Here is a 17049-nt window from a genome sequence, read left to right on the forward strand (position 1 = left end):
TATCAGTTTCTCTTTCTTTCTTAAAACTACCAATTACCTTCACATTTCAAACTGATAAATATTTAAACTTTCAAACTGGCTTCGTCAAGCCAACATCAAAATTTGTCACCAAACGTTACCTAGTTTTGTATTTTTACGGCTTCTGATCAAACACATTATAAGGGACATTGTGGGGGATCTTTACTGTTTTCTACCACATTCCTTCTGTTTTTTTCTTTGTTTACCTTTTGTAGGCCTCTGAGATGGAAGTTGAGTCTCAGGTTCACTTGTACGGGCATACAGATGAGATTACCGGTCTTTTTGTCTGCAAACCATACAGTATCCTGATCAGCGTCAGCCGAGACGGAACCTGCATCATCTGGGATCTCAATCGGTTAGTGTACACGTGTGTATGAGTGTGAGTACGCATGTTTTTTGGTCATGCCTTAATATGTAACGTACTTAATAATTATAATAATCGTACGTGGTTTTTTTTTTTTTTTGGATGAGATGACTTTTTAAAGGTAAATCTATCAAATCTCCTTTGTTATAAGACTCATCATGTTGATGGCTATATATTAACATAGAACAAATGAGTTTCCAGCTCCTACAAACTATATATTTCACACTTGGTAATATGATCACATAATTTATCATCATTTAGAGAAAACGTCAGTCATGGTATTGTGGCATACAGTGGTGCTTGAAATTTTGTGAACCCTTTATAACATAGCATAAATATTATCTAAAACATCATCAGATTTTCACACAACTCTTAAAAGTATCTAAATTAAACAAATGAGACAAAAATGTTATACTTGGTCATTTATTTATTTAGGAAAATGATCCAATAGTACATATACGTGAGTGGCAAATGTATGTGAACCTTTGCTTTCAGTATCTGGTGTTAACCGCTGCACATCAGCTTGGAGGAATTTTAGCCCATTCCTCAGTATAGAACAGCTTCAACTCTGGGATGTTGGTGGATTTCCTCACATGGAATACTTGCTTCAGGTCTTTCCACAACATTTCTGTTGGATTAAGGACAGGACTTTGACTTGGGCATTCTAAACATTATTTATTTATTTATTTATTTATTTTACTATTCTTTGGTAGAATGACTTGTTTGCTTAGGGTCGCTGTCTTGCTGTATGATCCACTTTCTCTTGAGATTCATTTCATGAACAGTTGTCCTGACATTTTTCTTGAGAATTTGCTGGTATAATTAAGAATTCATTGTTCCATCATTGATGTCAAGTTGTTATGGCCCAGATGCAGCAAAACAGGCCCAAAGCATGAAACTACCACCATCATATTTCACAAATGAGATAAGGTTCTGCTGGAATACATTGTTTTCTTTGTCCAAACATAACGCTTCTCATTTAAGCCAAAAGTTCTATTTTGGTCTCATCCATCCACAAAACATATCCAATAGTGTTCTGGCTTGTCCATATGATAGTTAGCAAACTGTAGATGGGCAGCATTGTTCTTTTAGTGAGCAGTGACTTTCTCCTTACACCCTTGCCATCCACACCATTGTTGTTCAGTGTTCTACTGATGGTGAACTCATGAGCATTAATATTAGCCAATGTGAGAGAGGCCCTTACTTAAAAATTAACCTGGGTTCCTTTGTGACCTCGCAGACTATTTCACGTTTTGCTTTTGGAGTTATCGTTGTAGGTTGATCACTCCTGATGAGGGTAACAGTGGTCTTGAATTTCCTCCACTTGTATACAATCTGTCCGACTGTTTTGAGATTTAGAGATGGTTTTGTAACCTTTCTAGCCTGATGAGCATCAACAACTCTTTTTGGTAAATGGTCTGCACTTATATAGCACTTTTATCCAAAGTGCTTTAAACGGTGTCAAATTCACCCATTCACACACACACACTCGCACACCAATGGTAGCAGAGCTGCCATGCAAGGCGCTAACTTGCCATCGGGAGCAACTTGAGGTTCAGTGTCTTGCCCAAGAACACTTCAGTATGTGGAGTCATGTGGGCTGGGAATCGAACCGCCAACCCTAAGATTAGTGGACAACCTGCTCTACCACCTGAGCCACAGCCGCCCCACCCTTTTTCAGCAGTCCTCAGAAATCTCCTTTTTTCATGCAGTGATGCACTTCCACAAGCATGTTGTGAAGATCAGACTTTGATAGATGCCTGTTCTTTAAATAAAACGGGGTGCTCGCTCACTCACCTGGTTATCATCCCACTGATTGAAACCACCTGACTCTAATTTCACCTTCAAATTAACTGCTAAACTTAGAGGTTCACATACTTTTGCTTCTCACAGATATGAAATCTTGGATCATTTTACTTATATTTTTGTCTAATTTGTTGGGATCTTTAGGATATTTTGTCTACTTTTTGGACTTGTGTGACAATCTCATTATGTTGTATGGCATATTTTGCAGATATACAGAAAATTCTCCTTTCAAGCACCACTGTATTTAAAACATTCAAAACAAAATGCCATCAAAAAGGCTATCAAGGAGTCCTGTATTAATCCAGAAACAGTCAATACAGTTAAAGCTTAGAGAGTAGTGTGGTGCACTGAAGGGAGATGTCTCTTTAAATGAATATAGACATATGCTTAAGGTAGGGTGACCATATGGTTTTCCAAAAATAGGACACCTTTTTTTTTCTTTCTTTTTTTTGGGAAAGGGGGGGTCTTAATAGCTTTCAAAACAGTGTTACTATGAATGTAAGCTTTAATACACTGAAAAAGACACACCATTAGCGTCATGTAAATATATATATATATAAATAAAATTACGTTCACTCTGCCCACATTTTGCATTTTTTCCCCTTACATTCTTTTGAATGTCCATAGAATAAAATAAAATGCCGTTAGTGTACCTTCTGGCATCATTTACACATTTGAATGACCATGTAATACGAAGCAATGTGATAACATGAAATTAAAAATTATCTTACATGGCTACAGGCATTGTTTCGACTCAGGATAGCTGTCATTTGCTGCTATTGTCAAGCAACTGTTTGATGCCGAACACAACAGCACTTTGCCTTTGCGCATTTGCTGAGAGTAGGCTAATGGTTGAGAGGCAGGAATTTGGCCAGTAGTTGCTGCAAGCCTTTTATCTGGTGAGATACCAGTTGGTGTGTGAGAAAGCAGGAATTACAGAGAGAGGTTAAAACAATGCAAATATGCACACAGATGATGCAGTATTAGACCATAAGCACATCATAATGAAACTAAAGCTGAATTCTGGATATTTTTTTCAAATTTAGAAATCCCAGCCGGATGCTTTTTTAGTGTCTGAAAAAGAGGACATGTCTGGGGGGGAAAAGTGGACATATGGTCACTCTAGCTGAAGGGGAAAAAATGTCGCTGTTTAAATGTAGTTAAGCACACTGCCACTGATGGTTGAATTATTACCTGCTGCTAGCCTCTAATTCATATATCCACTGCTGTGGAATCCCTGTTTTTTAGCAAATCACAGCTACAGTGCTAGTGTTCTCATTTTTTGAATATGAGCACTCTAGCTTTGATTTGCGATTTACATGTACACCCTCATTCAATTCTTTGTTTTTATTTATCATGGCCTAAATAACAGTTTTGTGGTCCTTACCAAATACTATGAACAAACGAAAAACCATAGGTAACAACAAAAAAACAACAGATTTCAATATGTAGTCTCCCAAAAAAAAAAAACTTTCAGAAACCAGGTGTGGAAAAAATAAGTATACCCTTCCTATTTCCACAATCATTAAGAGAGTAATTAGCAGGCAGGTGTTACTAATAAAATTCACAAGATTAGTTAATCATCAAGAAGTGTGCCTACTTCTAAAAAAATTAAAAATAAAAAAAAAATAAATAATAATAAAGCAGTTTGGCATTCTGGAGCACTCAGGTGTGTTTACATCATGGCAAAAGAATGGAGCCATGACATCAGAGAAGCAATTGATGCTGCACATCAGTCTGGGAAAGGTTATAAGGCCATCTCCAAAATATTTTAAATTCACCATTCTACAGTGAGAAGGATTGTTTACAAATGAAGAGCATTCAAGAGAGTTGTCAATCTTCGCAAGAATGGGCATCCCAGTAAATTCTGTCCAAGGTCAGACTGCTTAATGCTCAGATATTTAAAGAAAAACCAAAGAGCTACATCATGTGACTTACAGGCCTCTGTAAGCACATTAAATGTATGTTCATGACAGCAAAAGTAAAATCAGAAAAAGACTGGACAAGTATTTCTAGTTTCAAGAACAAGTTTCATAGAAGGGTGGCTAGGAAAAAAGTTACTTTTTCTCCAAAAAGAATATGGCAGCATGCAGTTCTGGAACAATATCCTTTGGACTGTTGAGACCAAGGTGGAGATGTTTAGTCATCATGCACAGTGGCATGCTTGGAGAAAGCCAAAACATCTCATACCAACTGTTGAGAATTGGGGTTTGATGATATGTGCTTGTTTTGTAGCCACAGGGCCTGGGAAACATGCAGTCATTGAGACAAAGATGGACTCCATTTTATACCAGAATATTCTTGCATCAAATGTTGCAATGTCCCTTTAGTTTGAACTATATCTGTTGTGTCAAGCAGTAGAAGGACTAAGGCCTTCTCAAGGCATACAGCAAATCTGTGTAATCTGTTGCCTATTAGACATCCATCTGAGATTACTGTGGAACCAAATTCAGAAACTGTTAAGTTGGCACTTTTAAACATCCACTCACTTAAAAACAATTCCCCTTTAGTCAATGATCTCATCACCAGAAACAGCTTGAATTTTATGTTTCTAACTGAAACTTGGTTAGATTACAGCTGTAGTGCAACAGTCCTCAATCAATCGGCCCCTACAAACTTTATTTATGAGTTCCTGTAGAGCTGTTAGGAGAGGTGGAGGAATAGCTGCAATATTTAAAGATATCTTTCAGTGACAGCAGGTGTCAGTTGGTGATTACTTGTCATTTGAGTGTCTTGGTATTGTACTAAAAGGTGCTCCATGGATTTTATTCTTAATTATTTATAGGCCACCAAAATACTCTTCCACATTTATTAATGATTTCACAGAACGTTTTTCAGCAACTTCATATGAATTTGACTGTTTTATTATTGCAGATATTAATATGCATATAGATAATTCTGAAAACAGCACTGCCAAAGAGCTCATATCTGTTTTAAACACTTTTGATGTAACTCAGCATGTGAATGGACCCACACACAATCAGGGCCACAGTCTGGATCTGCTCATTAGTAAGGGTCTAAACATCTCATCTACTGTTATTAAGCATGTGGCTCTATTTGATCATTATTGTGTTTTCTTTGATATATTGATTTCTTTTGTCACAGTCAAAAAGAGGTACATAAATGAGAATACTAGTGTGCAATTTATGAAGACTATATCTATGACACCAAGTATATATGCAGACTCTCTTGATGTTCTCCTTGATCATTTTAACTCAAAAGTTAAAAATACTGTTGATAACCTTGCTCCTGTAAAGGTCAGGAAGATGACTGGTTGTGCTTATAAGGCACCATGGAGATACACAACAGCAGTACAAAGCATGAAAAGAATATGCAGGTAAACTGAACACTTGTGGCGGAAAATTTGAAGTACATTATAACATCTATAAAAGACAGCCTTCAGACTTTCAATGCGGAACTACGCACAGCTAGACAGACATACTTCTCAAACATTATAAACAGCAACATCAGCAACACATACTCTTTTAGCTACAGTAGAGAAATTAACAAACCCACCAATTCAGATTCCATGTGAAATTCTCTCGGACTGCAAATACAACAAGTTTGGATTGTTTTTCAAGAAAAACATTTGACATTAGAATGGTGATCAGCTCATCCTCATGTTGCACTGAAGTTAGACAGCACCCACCATGACAACTTCACAACTATGTTAATATGTCTACTTTTGAGGAAATTGATGCCAAAAATCTAGAACAAACTGTACAGCAGCTTAAAACATCAACCTGCTGTCTCGACACACTCCCTACATTAAAAAATTCGAAATCCCTGAAAACTGAAATTGTTAAGCCCCTTCTGAAAAACAGCAATCTGGATAACAACTTGTAGACCAATATCAAATCTTCAAGATCACTGAAAAGGTTGTTTTTAATCAGCTGAACCAATTTCTTTCCTCAAATAGCTATTTGGACAATTTCCAGTCTGGTTTCCGGCAGTATCACAGCACAGAGACGGCACTCATAAAGATACTTAATGATATTCTGTTAAATACTGATTCAGGCAAAATAACAGTGCTGGTATTATTGGATCTCAATGGTGCTTTTGACACTGTTGATCACAATATACTCCTAGACAGACTGGAAACTGGGTAGGGTTCTCTGGGATGGTCCTTGGCTGGTCCAGGTTATATCTAGAAGGGAGGGATTTCTATATGAACATAGGCAACTATGAATCTGAGTGGACATCCATGATGTATGGAGTTACACAAGGCTCAATCCTGGGATCACTGCTGTTCAACCTGTTTATGCTAGGCCCCCCACTAGGCTAAATTATAAAGAGGAAACAAATTGCATACCATAGCTATGCAGACGACACCCAGATCTACCTAGCCCTGTCGCCTAATGATTACCACCTCGTAGACTCCCTGTTCCAGTACCTTGATGAAATTTACAGTTGGATGTGCCAAAACTTTCTTCAGTTAAACAAAGGCAAAATAGAAGTCATTGTATTTGGAAAGAAAGATGAAAGTCTCAAGTTGAACACATACCTTGACTCCAGGGGTCTAAAGACAAAAAATCAAGTCAGGAATCTTGGTGTCATTTTGGAGTCTGATCTAAGTAGTCAAGTGAAAGCAATAACCAAGCCTACTATCACCTCAAAAAGTAGGTGCTTCATTTCCAATCAAGACTTAGAGAAACTTGTTTATGCATTCATTTACCAGCAGGGTGGATTACTGCAATGGACTTTTCACTGGTCTTCCCAAACAGACCATTAGACAGTTGCAGCTCTGTCAGAATGCTGCTGCCAGGATTCTCACCTGAACCAAAATATCTGAGCATATTACTCCAGTCCTCAGATCTGGCTTCCACTGGCTTCCAGTTACATTCAGAATTGTTTTTAAAGTCCTATTACTAGTTTATAAATCATTACATGTCCTAGGACCTAAATACATTACAGATATGTTTACTGATATAAACTGAATAGGCCTCTCAGATCATTTGGATCAAGTCAGATAGAACTACGAAGGGTTCACTCATTATGCCACCCATGGCTGGAACCAGCTTCCAGAAGTAGTAAGATGTGCTCTAACTCTAGCCACATTTAAAACCAGACTGAAAACATATCTATTTAGTCTTGCATTTACTGACTGAACACTATGCTGCACTCTACTAATTGATCTATATCGTTTTAGCTCTGTAACTTTACATTTTTTAAAAAATTTTATTTCCTGCTCATTTTAATGCATTTTTCATTTTTTTATCACTTATTTCTTTTTCTTATATATTTTTTAATAACTTGTATTTTCTTTATCATTTTATGTAAAGCACTCATACACCATTTTGCATGAAATGTGCTATATAAATAAACTTGCCTTGCCTAAACCCATTGAGATGCTGTGGTGGAATCTTAAGAGAGCTGCTCATAAACAAATGCTCTCAAACATCAATGAACTGAAGCAATGTTGTAAAGAAGAGTGGACTGATAATTTCCTACAGAAAATGTTTACTTCAAGTTATTGTTGCAAAAGGTTGTTCAACATTTTTCTTAATTATAGGGTGTACTTATTTTTCCCCCACCTGGTTTCTGAATGTTGGTTTACTACATATGACTACATATATTAGTCTGCGTTGATGTTTTTTGTTGTCACCTGAGGTTGTTTGTTTCTAAATGTTAGTGAGGACTGCACAATTGTTATTTAGGCCTTGATAAATAAAACATAGAATTAAATAAGCATGTACTTTCTTTTTCCCATGATGATACAGTGTGTATCTTTGTTTTAAACCCTACCATTATTGCTGCGTGTTGAGTAATGAGCATTTTTTTCTTGTTAGCCTGTGCTATGTGCAGAGTCTCACTGGCCACAAAAGCCCTGTGAATGCTGTGTCAGCAAGCGAGACCACAGGAGACATTGCTACTGTCTGTGACTCAGGTGAGTTACTGCAATCTCCAGAACTGCAGTTCCTGAATGATGCACTGTTAGTTCACTATGATCTGTATGCCTCTTTCAGGCTACATTCAAACTACAGTTGGCCCAAATCAGAATTATTTTACCTTATGTAGGCAATGGTCACAGTTCTTGAATCAGTCCCTTGCTATTTTCTTCCTATAGCCCTTTATATCACCCAGCAATTTGGATCTTGTTACCATTTTCTTCAAGCTGTTTAGTCTTTCTGTTTGCTCTTTCTACAATCCCCAAGGATAGTGGATACTAGTCTGTATGAAGATTGTTTTATTCCTAGAATCCTGACTAAAACTCTGGTTTAAGGGAAAGCCCACCCATACAGTATCTCACAAAAGTGAGTACACCCCTCAATTTTTGTAAATATTTGATTATATCTTTTCATGTGACAACACTGAAGAAATGACAATTTGCTACAATGTAAAGTAGTGAGTGTACAGCTTGTGTAACAGTGTAAATTTGCGGTCCCCTCAAAATAACTCAACACACAGCCATTAATGTCTAAACTGCTGGCAACAAAAGTGATTACACCCCTAAGTGAAAATGTCCAAACTTACAGTAGACCAGTCAGGCAACGCAGAAGTGCATCTAGGCATCTACTTGTTTAGCTAAGGATACATTTGTGTGACTCATGGCAAATTTGGAAATGGAGCAAAAGAGGAGTAGCGGAGCTGATGGGAGAAAAAAGAGAAGAAATGAGGAGAGAGACAGAGAGAGCAGTGTTAGCCGATGTACCATCGATGTTTACCTATTTTAAATGAATAGATGTTAGTGGTGTACCAAGTGCTGTTGCTAATATTACTGATATACCAAGAAAACTGTCAAGACTGCTGCAGATTCCAAAACTCAACTCAATTCAATGCTATTTGTGTAGTGCTTTTAACAACTGACATTGTCACAAAGCAGCTTCACAGGTATATATCAATTTATCTCTAATGAGCAAGCCAGAGGCGACTGTGGCAAGGAAAAACTCCCTGAGATGACATGAGGAAGAAACATTGAGAGGTGCCAGAACAGTGGACACCGGATAGTGTGATTTAGAAATAAACTAGAATGCGCCGAATGTTCGGCAACCGAAATTATTCACCGAAAATAGCAAAAAAAGCACTTTCGGTGTTCGGCCGAATAAGTGAAAAGGCCGAATAAATTTGACTGAACAATGACGTGTTTGATGACGCGACTAAATAGCCTAGTAACCAGAGTGAGACACGCGAATGTCACGACCTCGATGAGGGGGCGCGCGCATGCACGAGCTACGTGCTCTTCGGATGTTTACTGTGCGTTTTTTTTTTGTTTCCGTCACGTCGCGAGATGTAAGGGAGTAGAGTACGGAAGCAGGTAAAGACGTATTTATTAAAGGGCAGGCAGACCTACAGTGAGGGAAAAAAGTATTTGATCCCCTGCTGATTTTGTACGTTTGCCCACTGACAAAGAAATGATCATTCTATAATTTTAATGGTAGATTTATTTGAACAGTGAGAGACAGAATAACAACAAAAAAATACAGAAAAACGCATGTCAAAAATGTTATAAATTGATTTGCATTTTAATGAGGGAAATAAGTATTTGACCCCTCTGCAAAACATGACTTAGTACTTGGTGGCAAAACCCTTGTTGGCAATCACAGAGGTCAGACGTTTCTTGTAGTTGGCCACCAGGTTTACACACATCTCAGGAGGGATTTTGTCCCACTCCTCTTTGCAGATCTTCTCCAAGTCATTAAGGTTTCGAGGCTGACGTTTGGCAACTCGAACCTCCCTCCACAGATTTTGTATGGGATTAAGGTCTGGAGACTGGCTAGGCCACTCCAGGACCTTAATGTGCTTCTTCTTGAGCCACTCCTTTGTTGCCTTGGCCGTGTGTTTTGGGTCATTGTCATGCAGGAATACCCATCCACGACCCATTTTCAATGCCCTGGCTGAGGGAAGGAGGTTCTCACCCAAGATTTGACAGTACATGGCCCCGTCCATCGTCCCTTTGATGCGGTGAAGTTGTCCTGTCCCCTTAGCAGAAAAACACCCCCAAAGCATAATGTTTCCACCTCCATGTTTGACGGTGGGGATGGTGTTCTAGGCAGCATTCCTCCTCCTCCAAACACGGCGAGTTGAGTTGATGCCAAAGAGCTCCATTTTGGTCTCATCTGACCACAACACTTTCACCCAGTTGTCCTCTGAATCATTCAGATGTTCATTGGCAAACTTCAGACGGGCACGTATATGTGCTTTCTTGAGCAGGGGGACCTTGCGGGCGCTGCAGGATTTCAGTCCTTCACAGCGTAGTGTGTTACCAATTGTTTTCTTGGTGACTATGGTCCCAGCTGCCTTGAGATCATTGACAAGATCCTCCTGTGTAGTTCTGGGCTGATTCCCCACTGTTCTCATGATCATTGCAACTCCACGAGGTGAGATCTTGCATGGAGCCCCAGGCCGAGGGAGATTGACAGTTCTTTTGTGTTTCTTCCATTTGCGAATAATCGCACCAACTGTTGTCACCTTCTCACCAAGCTGCTTGGCAATGGTCTTGTAGCCCATTCCAGACTTGTGTAGGTCTACAATCTTGTCCCTGACATCCTTGGAGAGCTCTTTGGTCTTGGCCATGGTGGAGAGTTTGGAATCTGATTGATTGATTGCTTCTGTGGACAGGTGTCTTTTATACAGGTAACAAGCTGAGATTAGGAGCACTCCCTTTAAGAGTGTGCTCCTAATCTCAGCTCGTTACCTGTGTAAAAGACACCTGGGAGCCAGAAATCTTTCTGATTGAGAGGGGGTCAAATACTTTTATTTAAAAAGTAAAATACTTTGACGTAAAAAAGTAAAATACGTCAAATACTAATATTTCCCTCATTAAAATGCAAATCAATTTATAACATTTTTGACATGCGTTTTTCTGGATTTTCTTGTTGTTATTCTGTCTCTCACTGTTCAAATAAATCTACCATTAAAATTATAGACTGATCATTTCTTTGTCAGTGGACAAACGTACAAAATCAGCAGGGGTCAAATACTTTTTTCCCTCACTGTATATCTACTATAATACTCCGCAAGGTGTACAGGGACGCGAGCGGTATATATCCCCAATATAATCAGCCGTATAGAACCGAACAGAACCATTTTTTGCACTCTTGTCAATGCACTTTTTAATGCACTTTTTTGTTGTAGGCTACAGAGTGTTATATTCTTTCAGCAGTCAGTTATAGGCCTAACATAGTCTATTCAAGGGGGGCTCAAAGATGGCCACATAAAAATATTTTTATTTTACTCATTTATTTATTTAAAGTTATATTGTGCCTTGTTGGTAGCCTATGCCTGCTGGAATAAAAAAAAATGTTCAGTGTTAAATAAATATTTTGAAATTGTAGTTTTTGTAATTGATTTTTTTCTTTGAAAAGCAAGACAAAATAGTAAAAAGCACATTTTGACTATTTAATTAATGCAATGGTGAACAAATGACAAAATAAATGGAAAAAACGTGTTCGGTATTTGGCCTTCAGCTTTCGGCCAAGTTTTTCATTATATTCGGTTTCGGCTTCGGCCAAGAATTTTCATTTCGGTGCATCCCTAAAATATACACTATTCGATAACTGTATACTATATAGTCAAATATGTGCAACAGAATCCACACCGTCATGTATCCACTCAATTAGACAAATACAATGAATGATTATTTTAATAACTTTATTGCTAACCGGATAACCACATGGAAAAAAGTTTATGCTAAACGAATGCAGTCAAAATTGTAAGCATCGATTTTTAGAAGAGCACCAGAAATAATCATGAATCGCTATTTAACTAGGGCACATCCCACCAATCAATACAGAGGTCAAATTACCCAATAAGCCTTATTACAACAAAAAATAATTATCCCCAGTTATTTTCACATGCCTAATTTAACATAAAAAATATACTTTTAATTTCTTATACATTAAAACAGGTATACTTTCTGTTAGATATAGTTAGATATAACAGATATAATTTCTGTTATACACAACACACATCCCAGTTTACCAAAACACTCTATGCCCATGAAACCTCCAGATCTATGCCTTTACCTAAGAAAGCTATTAACAATAGGCTTGACTTAACAAATATGTTTTCAGCCTAGACTTAAACACTGAGACTGTCAAAGTCTCACTGACTGTTTGTTTGTTTGTTTGTTTGTTTTTTGCACCATTCTGTATAAACTCTAGTGACTCTTGTGAAAATTCCATGAGATCAGCTGTCAGACCAACACATCCGTTAACATCCATGCCACAATCAAAGTCACAGAGATCACACTTTTTCTTAATTCTATTCAGTTCAATTCAAACACTTTTTGTCCTGAAGGGGCCATTTGAGTTCACGTAGAGTAACAAACATTATACATAAGCAGCTTCATACATTAAATAACATAATGTGCACCGTGTCCATATCAAATATAATCTGCTACAGTCAGATACCTAAAATAAATAACTATATGCATATAACTGTGCGCAATTAAGAACATAAAAAAGTCACAGCATGGTAAACAAAGGGGTCAGAGCTGCACCACTTTAGGAACAAAGTTTGCTGTCCTGCTTTGTGTCCTACAGCTTGGACAGCGAAGCCATCGCCATGAGGGGAGCCACTCAAAAACAGGACATGTGAGGGGTCTTGTAAAATCCTGCTGGCCAACCTCAGCATTTGTTGTTCACTTATAAGGAAAGAGCCCTAATAGGAAGTCCAGTCATTTTTGAACAGACTTTAACTGTGCGCTCCAAATGATTTCTATTTTTAAGGCTAATGGAATGAAACCAGCAGATGATGGAGAATGTAATGGCACTTTCAATATAGGAGTAGTAGAACATAGTAATGATGTTCTTACTAACCCCAAGGGAATTGAGGTTCCTTAAAAGGTACTGTCACTGCTGGCATTTCCTGAGTATCTCCTCCATGTTGGAAGTAAATTTTAGCAAATTGTCAAAAATTGTGCCCAGGTACTTGTACTCCTCAACAATCTTTATGGGCTTTCCATGAGTAACGGTAGTAACAGTATTGCTCCCACGAGCAGTGGGAGCAATATTAACTGCTGCCACTGTTTGATGTGAACATTACCCTAAGCTCTTAGCCTGTATCTGCATGAGTTTTGCATTGCACTGTGCCACATAATTTGCTTATTTAGATAACTGCATGAATGTGCAGGTGTACGGGTGTTCCTGTGGAAGGTGAGTGTAAGGTTTCATGTTTTAGCATCCTCTAGTGCTCAATTGACATGAAAATCTTTGGGGCCCCCTGGGGGTGCTGTCCAAATAAGTATTCTCAAGTTTCATGTCAATCAGTCAAGCCATTGACTAGATATGGCCTTACATCCTGACTGGCAGCTTTGCAGTCAAATTTGTTTGCATGTTAGAATCTAATGCTTTTGAATATCAAAAAAACTTTTGATACCTTTTGTGGAGATTACTCTCAACCTCATCTGAGACTTTTATGAAGATTGAGCAAAAATTGTGGGCTGTGAAAACTTTTCAAAAACTCAAAATGGCTGAAAATCCAATATGGCAGGAAATGAAAAAGAAAATGATGACATGGGGTGTGTTGAAATTCGCATGAGCCAAGGATTAATGGAAAAAAATTTTGTTCCAATGTGAAATGGTTCAAAAGTTATAAGCAAAATTGTACCTTAAAATTTGACCCAATCTGGTGCTGAAGTCATTGAAAGGTAGGGCCCAAAATTGTTGAAATGCCTACTGGTACTATGCCCAATCACTGTGCCAAATCTCACAACTTTTTACAACTTTTTCAGCTACTGAGGGATCAAGCACTAGAGCCACCTTCAGGTCAAATGTCACCAATGTATTTTCCTCTGGACATGGTCCTCAACATAGCTTTCAAGTTTTATGTCAATTCAGTGAAGCATTGCAGATATATGACCTCCCATTACTTAGCTATTTCTGTTAGTTGATGCTTATCATAATTCAAAAGCAACACATGACTTTAAAGTGGCAGTCTCCAGGAAATCACATGATAAGGAGATCAGGAGATTTTAGGTCAAGCAGTTGAAGAGTTATGAGCACTTTTTAAAATTAAAATTGAAATCTTAAAATTGAATTGAAATCTTAGTAGTGCCCGTAAACACTGAGATTATTCATTAATATAGGTTAGTGTTATTGCTACCTTATCTACAATTTTGGTATGGCTGGACTTCTGTATACTCTTATTTCCTTTTGCGAGTGAAGTTCAAGCATTGTTTAGTATGCGTACATATAATTTAAGTTTATGTCTACAAAGGTTTCACCAGACTTTACAGTAGTAAAAATACACTAATGATAAATATTCATATAACTTTACAGCAGTATGTTTGTAAAAAATCTGGTTTCGGAGGTATTCTAGTCGAAAACGCTTTGTATGCTGTGTATAGGCCCGAGCATTGCTTTTCTGACTTTCCGTGGGTCAACAAGCCTGCATGATATACTGTTGGATTTGTTTTGAGGAGTAGATGTCATTTTTAGATGAGTTTGTGAATTCATATATGCATTTTCAAAATATGATGGAATTCACCTTCTCTGTCAAATTTGTTTGCATGCTGTGAATATAAAAAATTGATCTGATTAATTTTCGTACAGCTTTGTCTGAAGATGAGCTGAGCCAAAAGTTGTGAAGATTGAACAAAAATTGTGGGCTGTAATTTTTTTTTTTTTAAATAGAGGTTCTCTGGCAATTCCAAATGGTGCATAAAATACAGTGATGGGCATGATTTTTTTTTTTTTTTTTAAAGCATCAGTTGACCTTAGAAGCTTCCAAGGAATCAGTCAAAAAAAAAAAAATCATGATCCTAAACCAAACACTTGGGAAGTAATGTGGGGAATAAATATTTTTCTTAATTACAACACCTAGTGGTCAAATGAGACAAAACTGAATAGGGTTTCTCAATTCTCTGGCTCCACTTTTCACAAGACTCCCAATTAGACCCCAAAAAGGATTCAAAAACACACAATGGTAGTGAATGACACCCTAATAAAAACATACAAAAAAGGGTGCCTACTCGCCTTGGTTCTTGACCCCTAATAACCTAGAGACAAGTTTGTTCATATTGTTAGGGTAAGGGATAATGGGTTTCTGTGCCATAAGAAGAAAATGATCACACCTTTTGGTTTGTTTCTTTTGTGATTTTGTGTAGGATATGAAAATATAGGCTTTGAAACTATCTATGCATTACATAGAGAGTGATTTGGGATTTTAGTATTAGTGGGGGAGCAGTGGTGGTGGCACAGGTAGCATTGCCACCTCATATCTCCAGGGTCCCCAATTCGATCCTGACATCAGGTTGTGTGGAGTTTTGCATGTTCTCCCTGTATATGTGTGGATTTCCTCCCAATTCCCAAAATATCCTTATAGCATGCTTATACGTCCCATAGGTAGGTGTGTGTGCGCGTGTGTGTGCGTGCGTGTGTGTCTGCGTGCACCGCATGGTGCCCTGTGATGGACTGGTGTCCTATCCAGTGTGCTTTCCCACTTCATGCCCAGTGTTTCGGGGGTGGTCTCTGGATCCAGCTTGATCCTGATCAGGAAAAGTGGTTATTAAAACTGAATGAAATTCATCCCTATATATATATATTATATTACTCCCTTTGTACACATACCCTGAAGTATACTACATAGGCTATGAAACTAAATATTGGCCATTAGGGGGTCTTTTATGATTCGGTTCCCTTCTCTCTATAAAAGTTCACTACATAGCCTGTAAATGCACAGTGTATAAAATATTCTATTATTTTGTATAGGATTCTCTAATTTTGCACCCTAATTAGTAAATTATGTTTCATATAGGCAATCGTAATAGGAATTCTGCTCTCTGTTCCTTATACACTGATCAGCCATAACCTTAAAACCACCTGCCTAATTTAGGTCTCCCATGGGCCACCATAACATCTCTGATCCTTTGAGGCATGGATTCTGAAGACCTCTGAAGGTTGAAGGTGCTGTGGTATCTGGCACCCAAATGTTATCAGCAGATCCTTTAAGTCCTGTAAATTGCAAGATGCTGCCTCTATGGATCGGAGTTGTTTGTCTGGCGCATCCCACAGATGCTCAATTGGATTGAGAGCTGGGGAATTTGCAGCCATGTCAACACCTTAAAATTTTTGTCATGTTCCTCAAACCATTCCTGAACAATTTTTGCAGTGTTTAGGTAGGTGGCATGTGTCAAAGTAACATCAACATGAATGCCAGGACCCAAGGTTTCTCAACAAAACATTGCCCAGAGCATTACACTGCCTCAGCCAGCTTGCCTTCTTCGCATAGTGCATCCTGGTGCCATCTCTTCCCCAGGTAAGCACCCAGGCGCAAATGACCCTGTTGCCGGTTCACTGGTTGTCCTTCCTCTGACCACTTTTGGTAGGTGCTACCCACTGCATACCAGGAACACCCCACAAGACCTGCTATTTTGGAGATGCTCTGACCCAGTCTTCTAGCCATCACAAAAATGTCAGAGTTGGTCAGATCCTTACACCTGCCCATTTTTCCAGCTTCCAACACATCAACTTTGAGAATTGACTGTTCACTTGCTGCCTAATAAGTGGGGCCTACCCAGGTGGGTCTGAAGGGTCTGCATATTTTCTGAATGCACTGTAAATGTACTACACGGATTTTCCTGTTTAGCAGTTTGTATTAGTGTTGTGCTTTTGTTTTATGTGTAGTGGGTGGAGGAAGTGACTTGAGACTGTGGACAGTAAATGGTGATCTAATTGGTCATGTCCACTGCCGAGAGAACATCTGTTCTGTTGCGTTCTCCAATCAGCCAGAGGGGGTGTCCGTTAATGTGATTGCGGGAGGCCTACATAATGGAGTCGTGAGGTGAGAGAATATACATAAAACACAAATTACTTGAGTTTTACTGCAAAATGCATGTTTGTGTGTAATATTTCTCTGATTATTCCTGACACTGTTCAGTTAAAAAAAAAAAAAAAACAATTTGGAGTAAGAGATTTGGT

The 17049-nt window shown here is 38.3% G+C and overlaps 1 protein-coding gene across 6 annotated transcripts in view; it reads left to right on the plus strand.

Moving 5' to 3' along the window:
• lyst (lysosomal trafficking regulator) overlaps positions 1-17049 on the plus strand; it is a 238577-nt gene that overhangs the window by 211809 nt on the left and 9719 nt on the right. For 5 of the 6 annotated variants that reach the window (XM_053620709.1, XM_053620710.1, XM_053620711.1 and 2 more), the window contains 3 exons: positions 234-373; positions 7978-8075; positions 16756-16912. In XM_053620709.1, coding sequence (XP_053476684.1) covers positions 234-373; positions 7978-8075; positions 16756-16912 — 395 coding nt within the window. Of the gene's footprint in view, positions 1-233; positions 374-7977; positions 8076-8385; positions 10071-16755; positions 16913-17049 lie in introns of those variants that run through there. The other variant, XM_053620714.1, reaches the window with a different exon arrangement.

Source organism: Ictalurus furcatus, chromosome 3, assembly GCF_023375685.1.
Source record: "Ictalurus furcatus strain D&B chromosome 3, Billie_1.0, whole genome shotgun sequence".
Taxonomy (NCBI): Eukaryota; Metazoa; Chordata; class Actinopteri; order Siluriformes; family Ictaluridae; genus Ictalurus; species Ictalurus furcatus.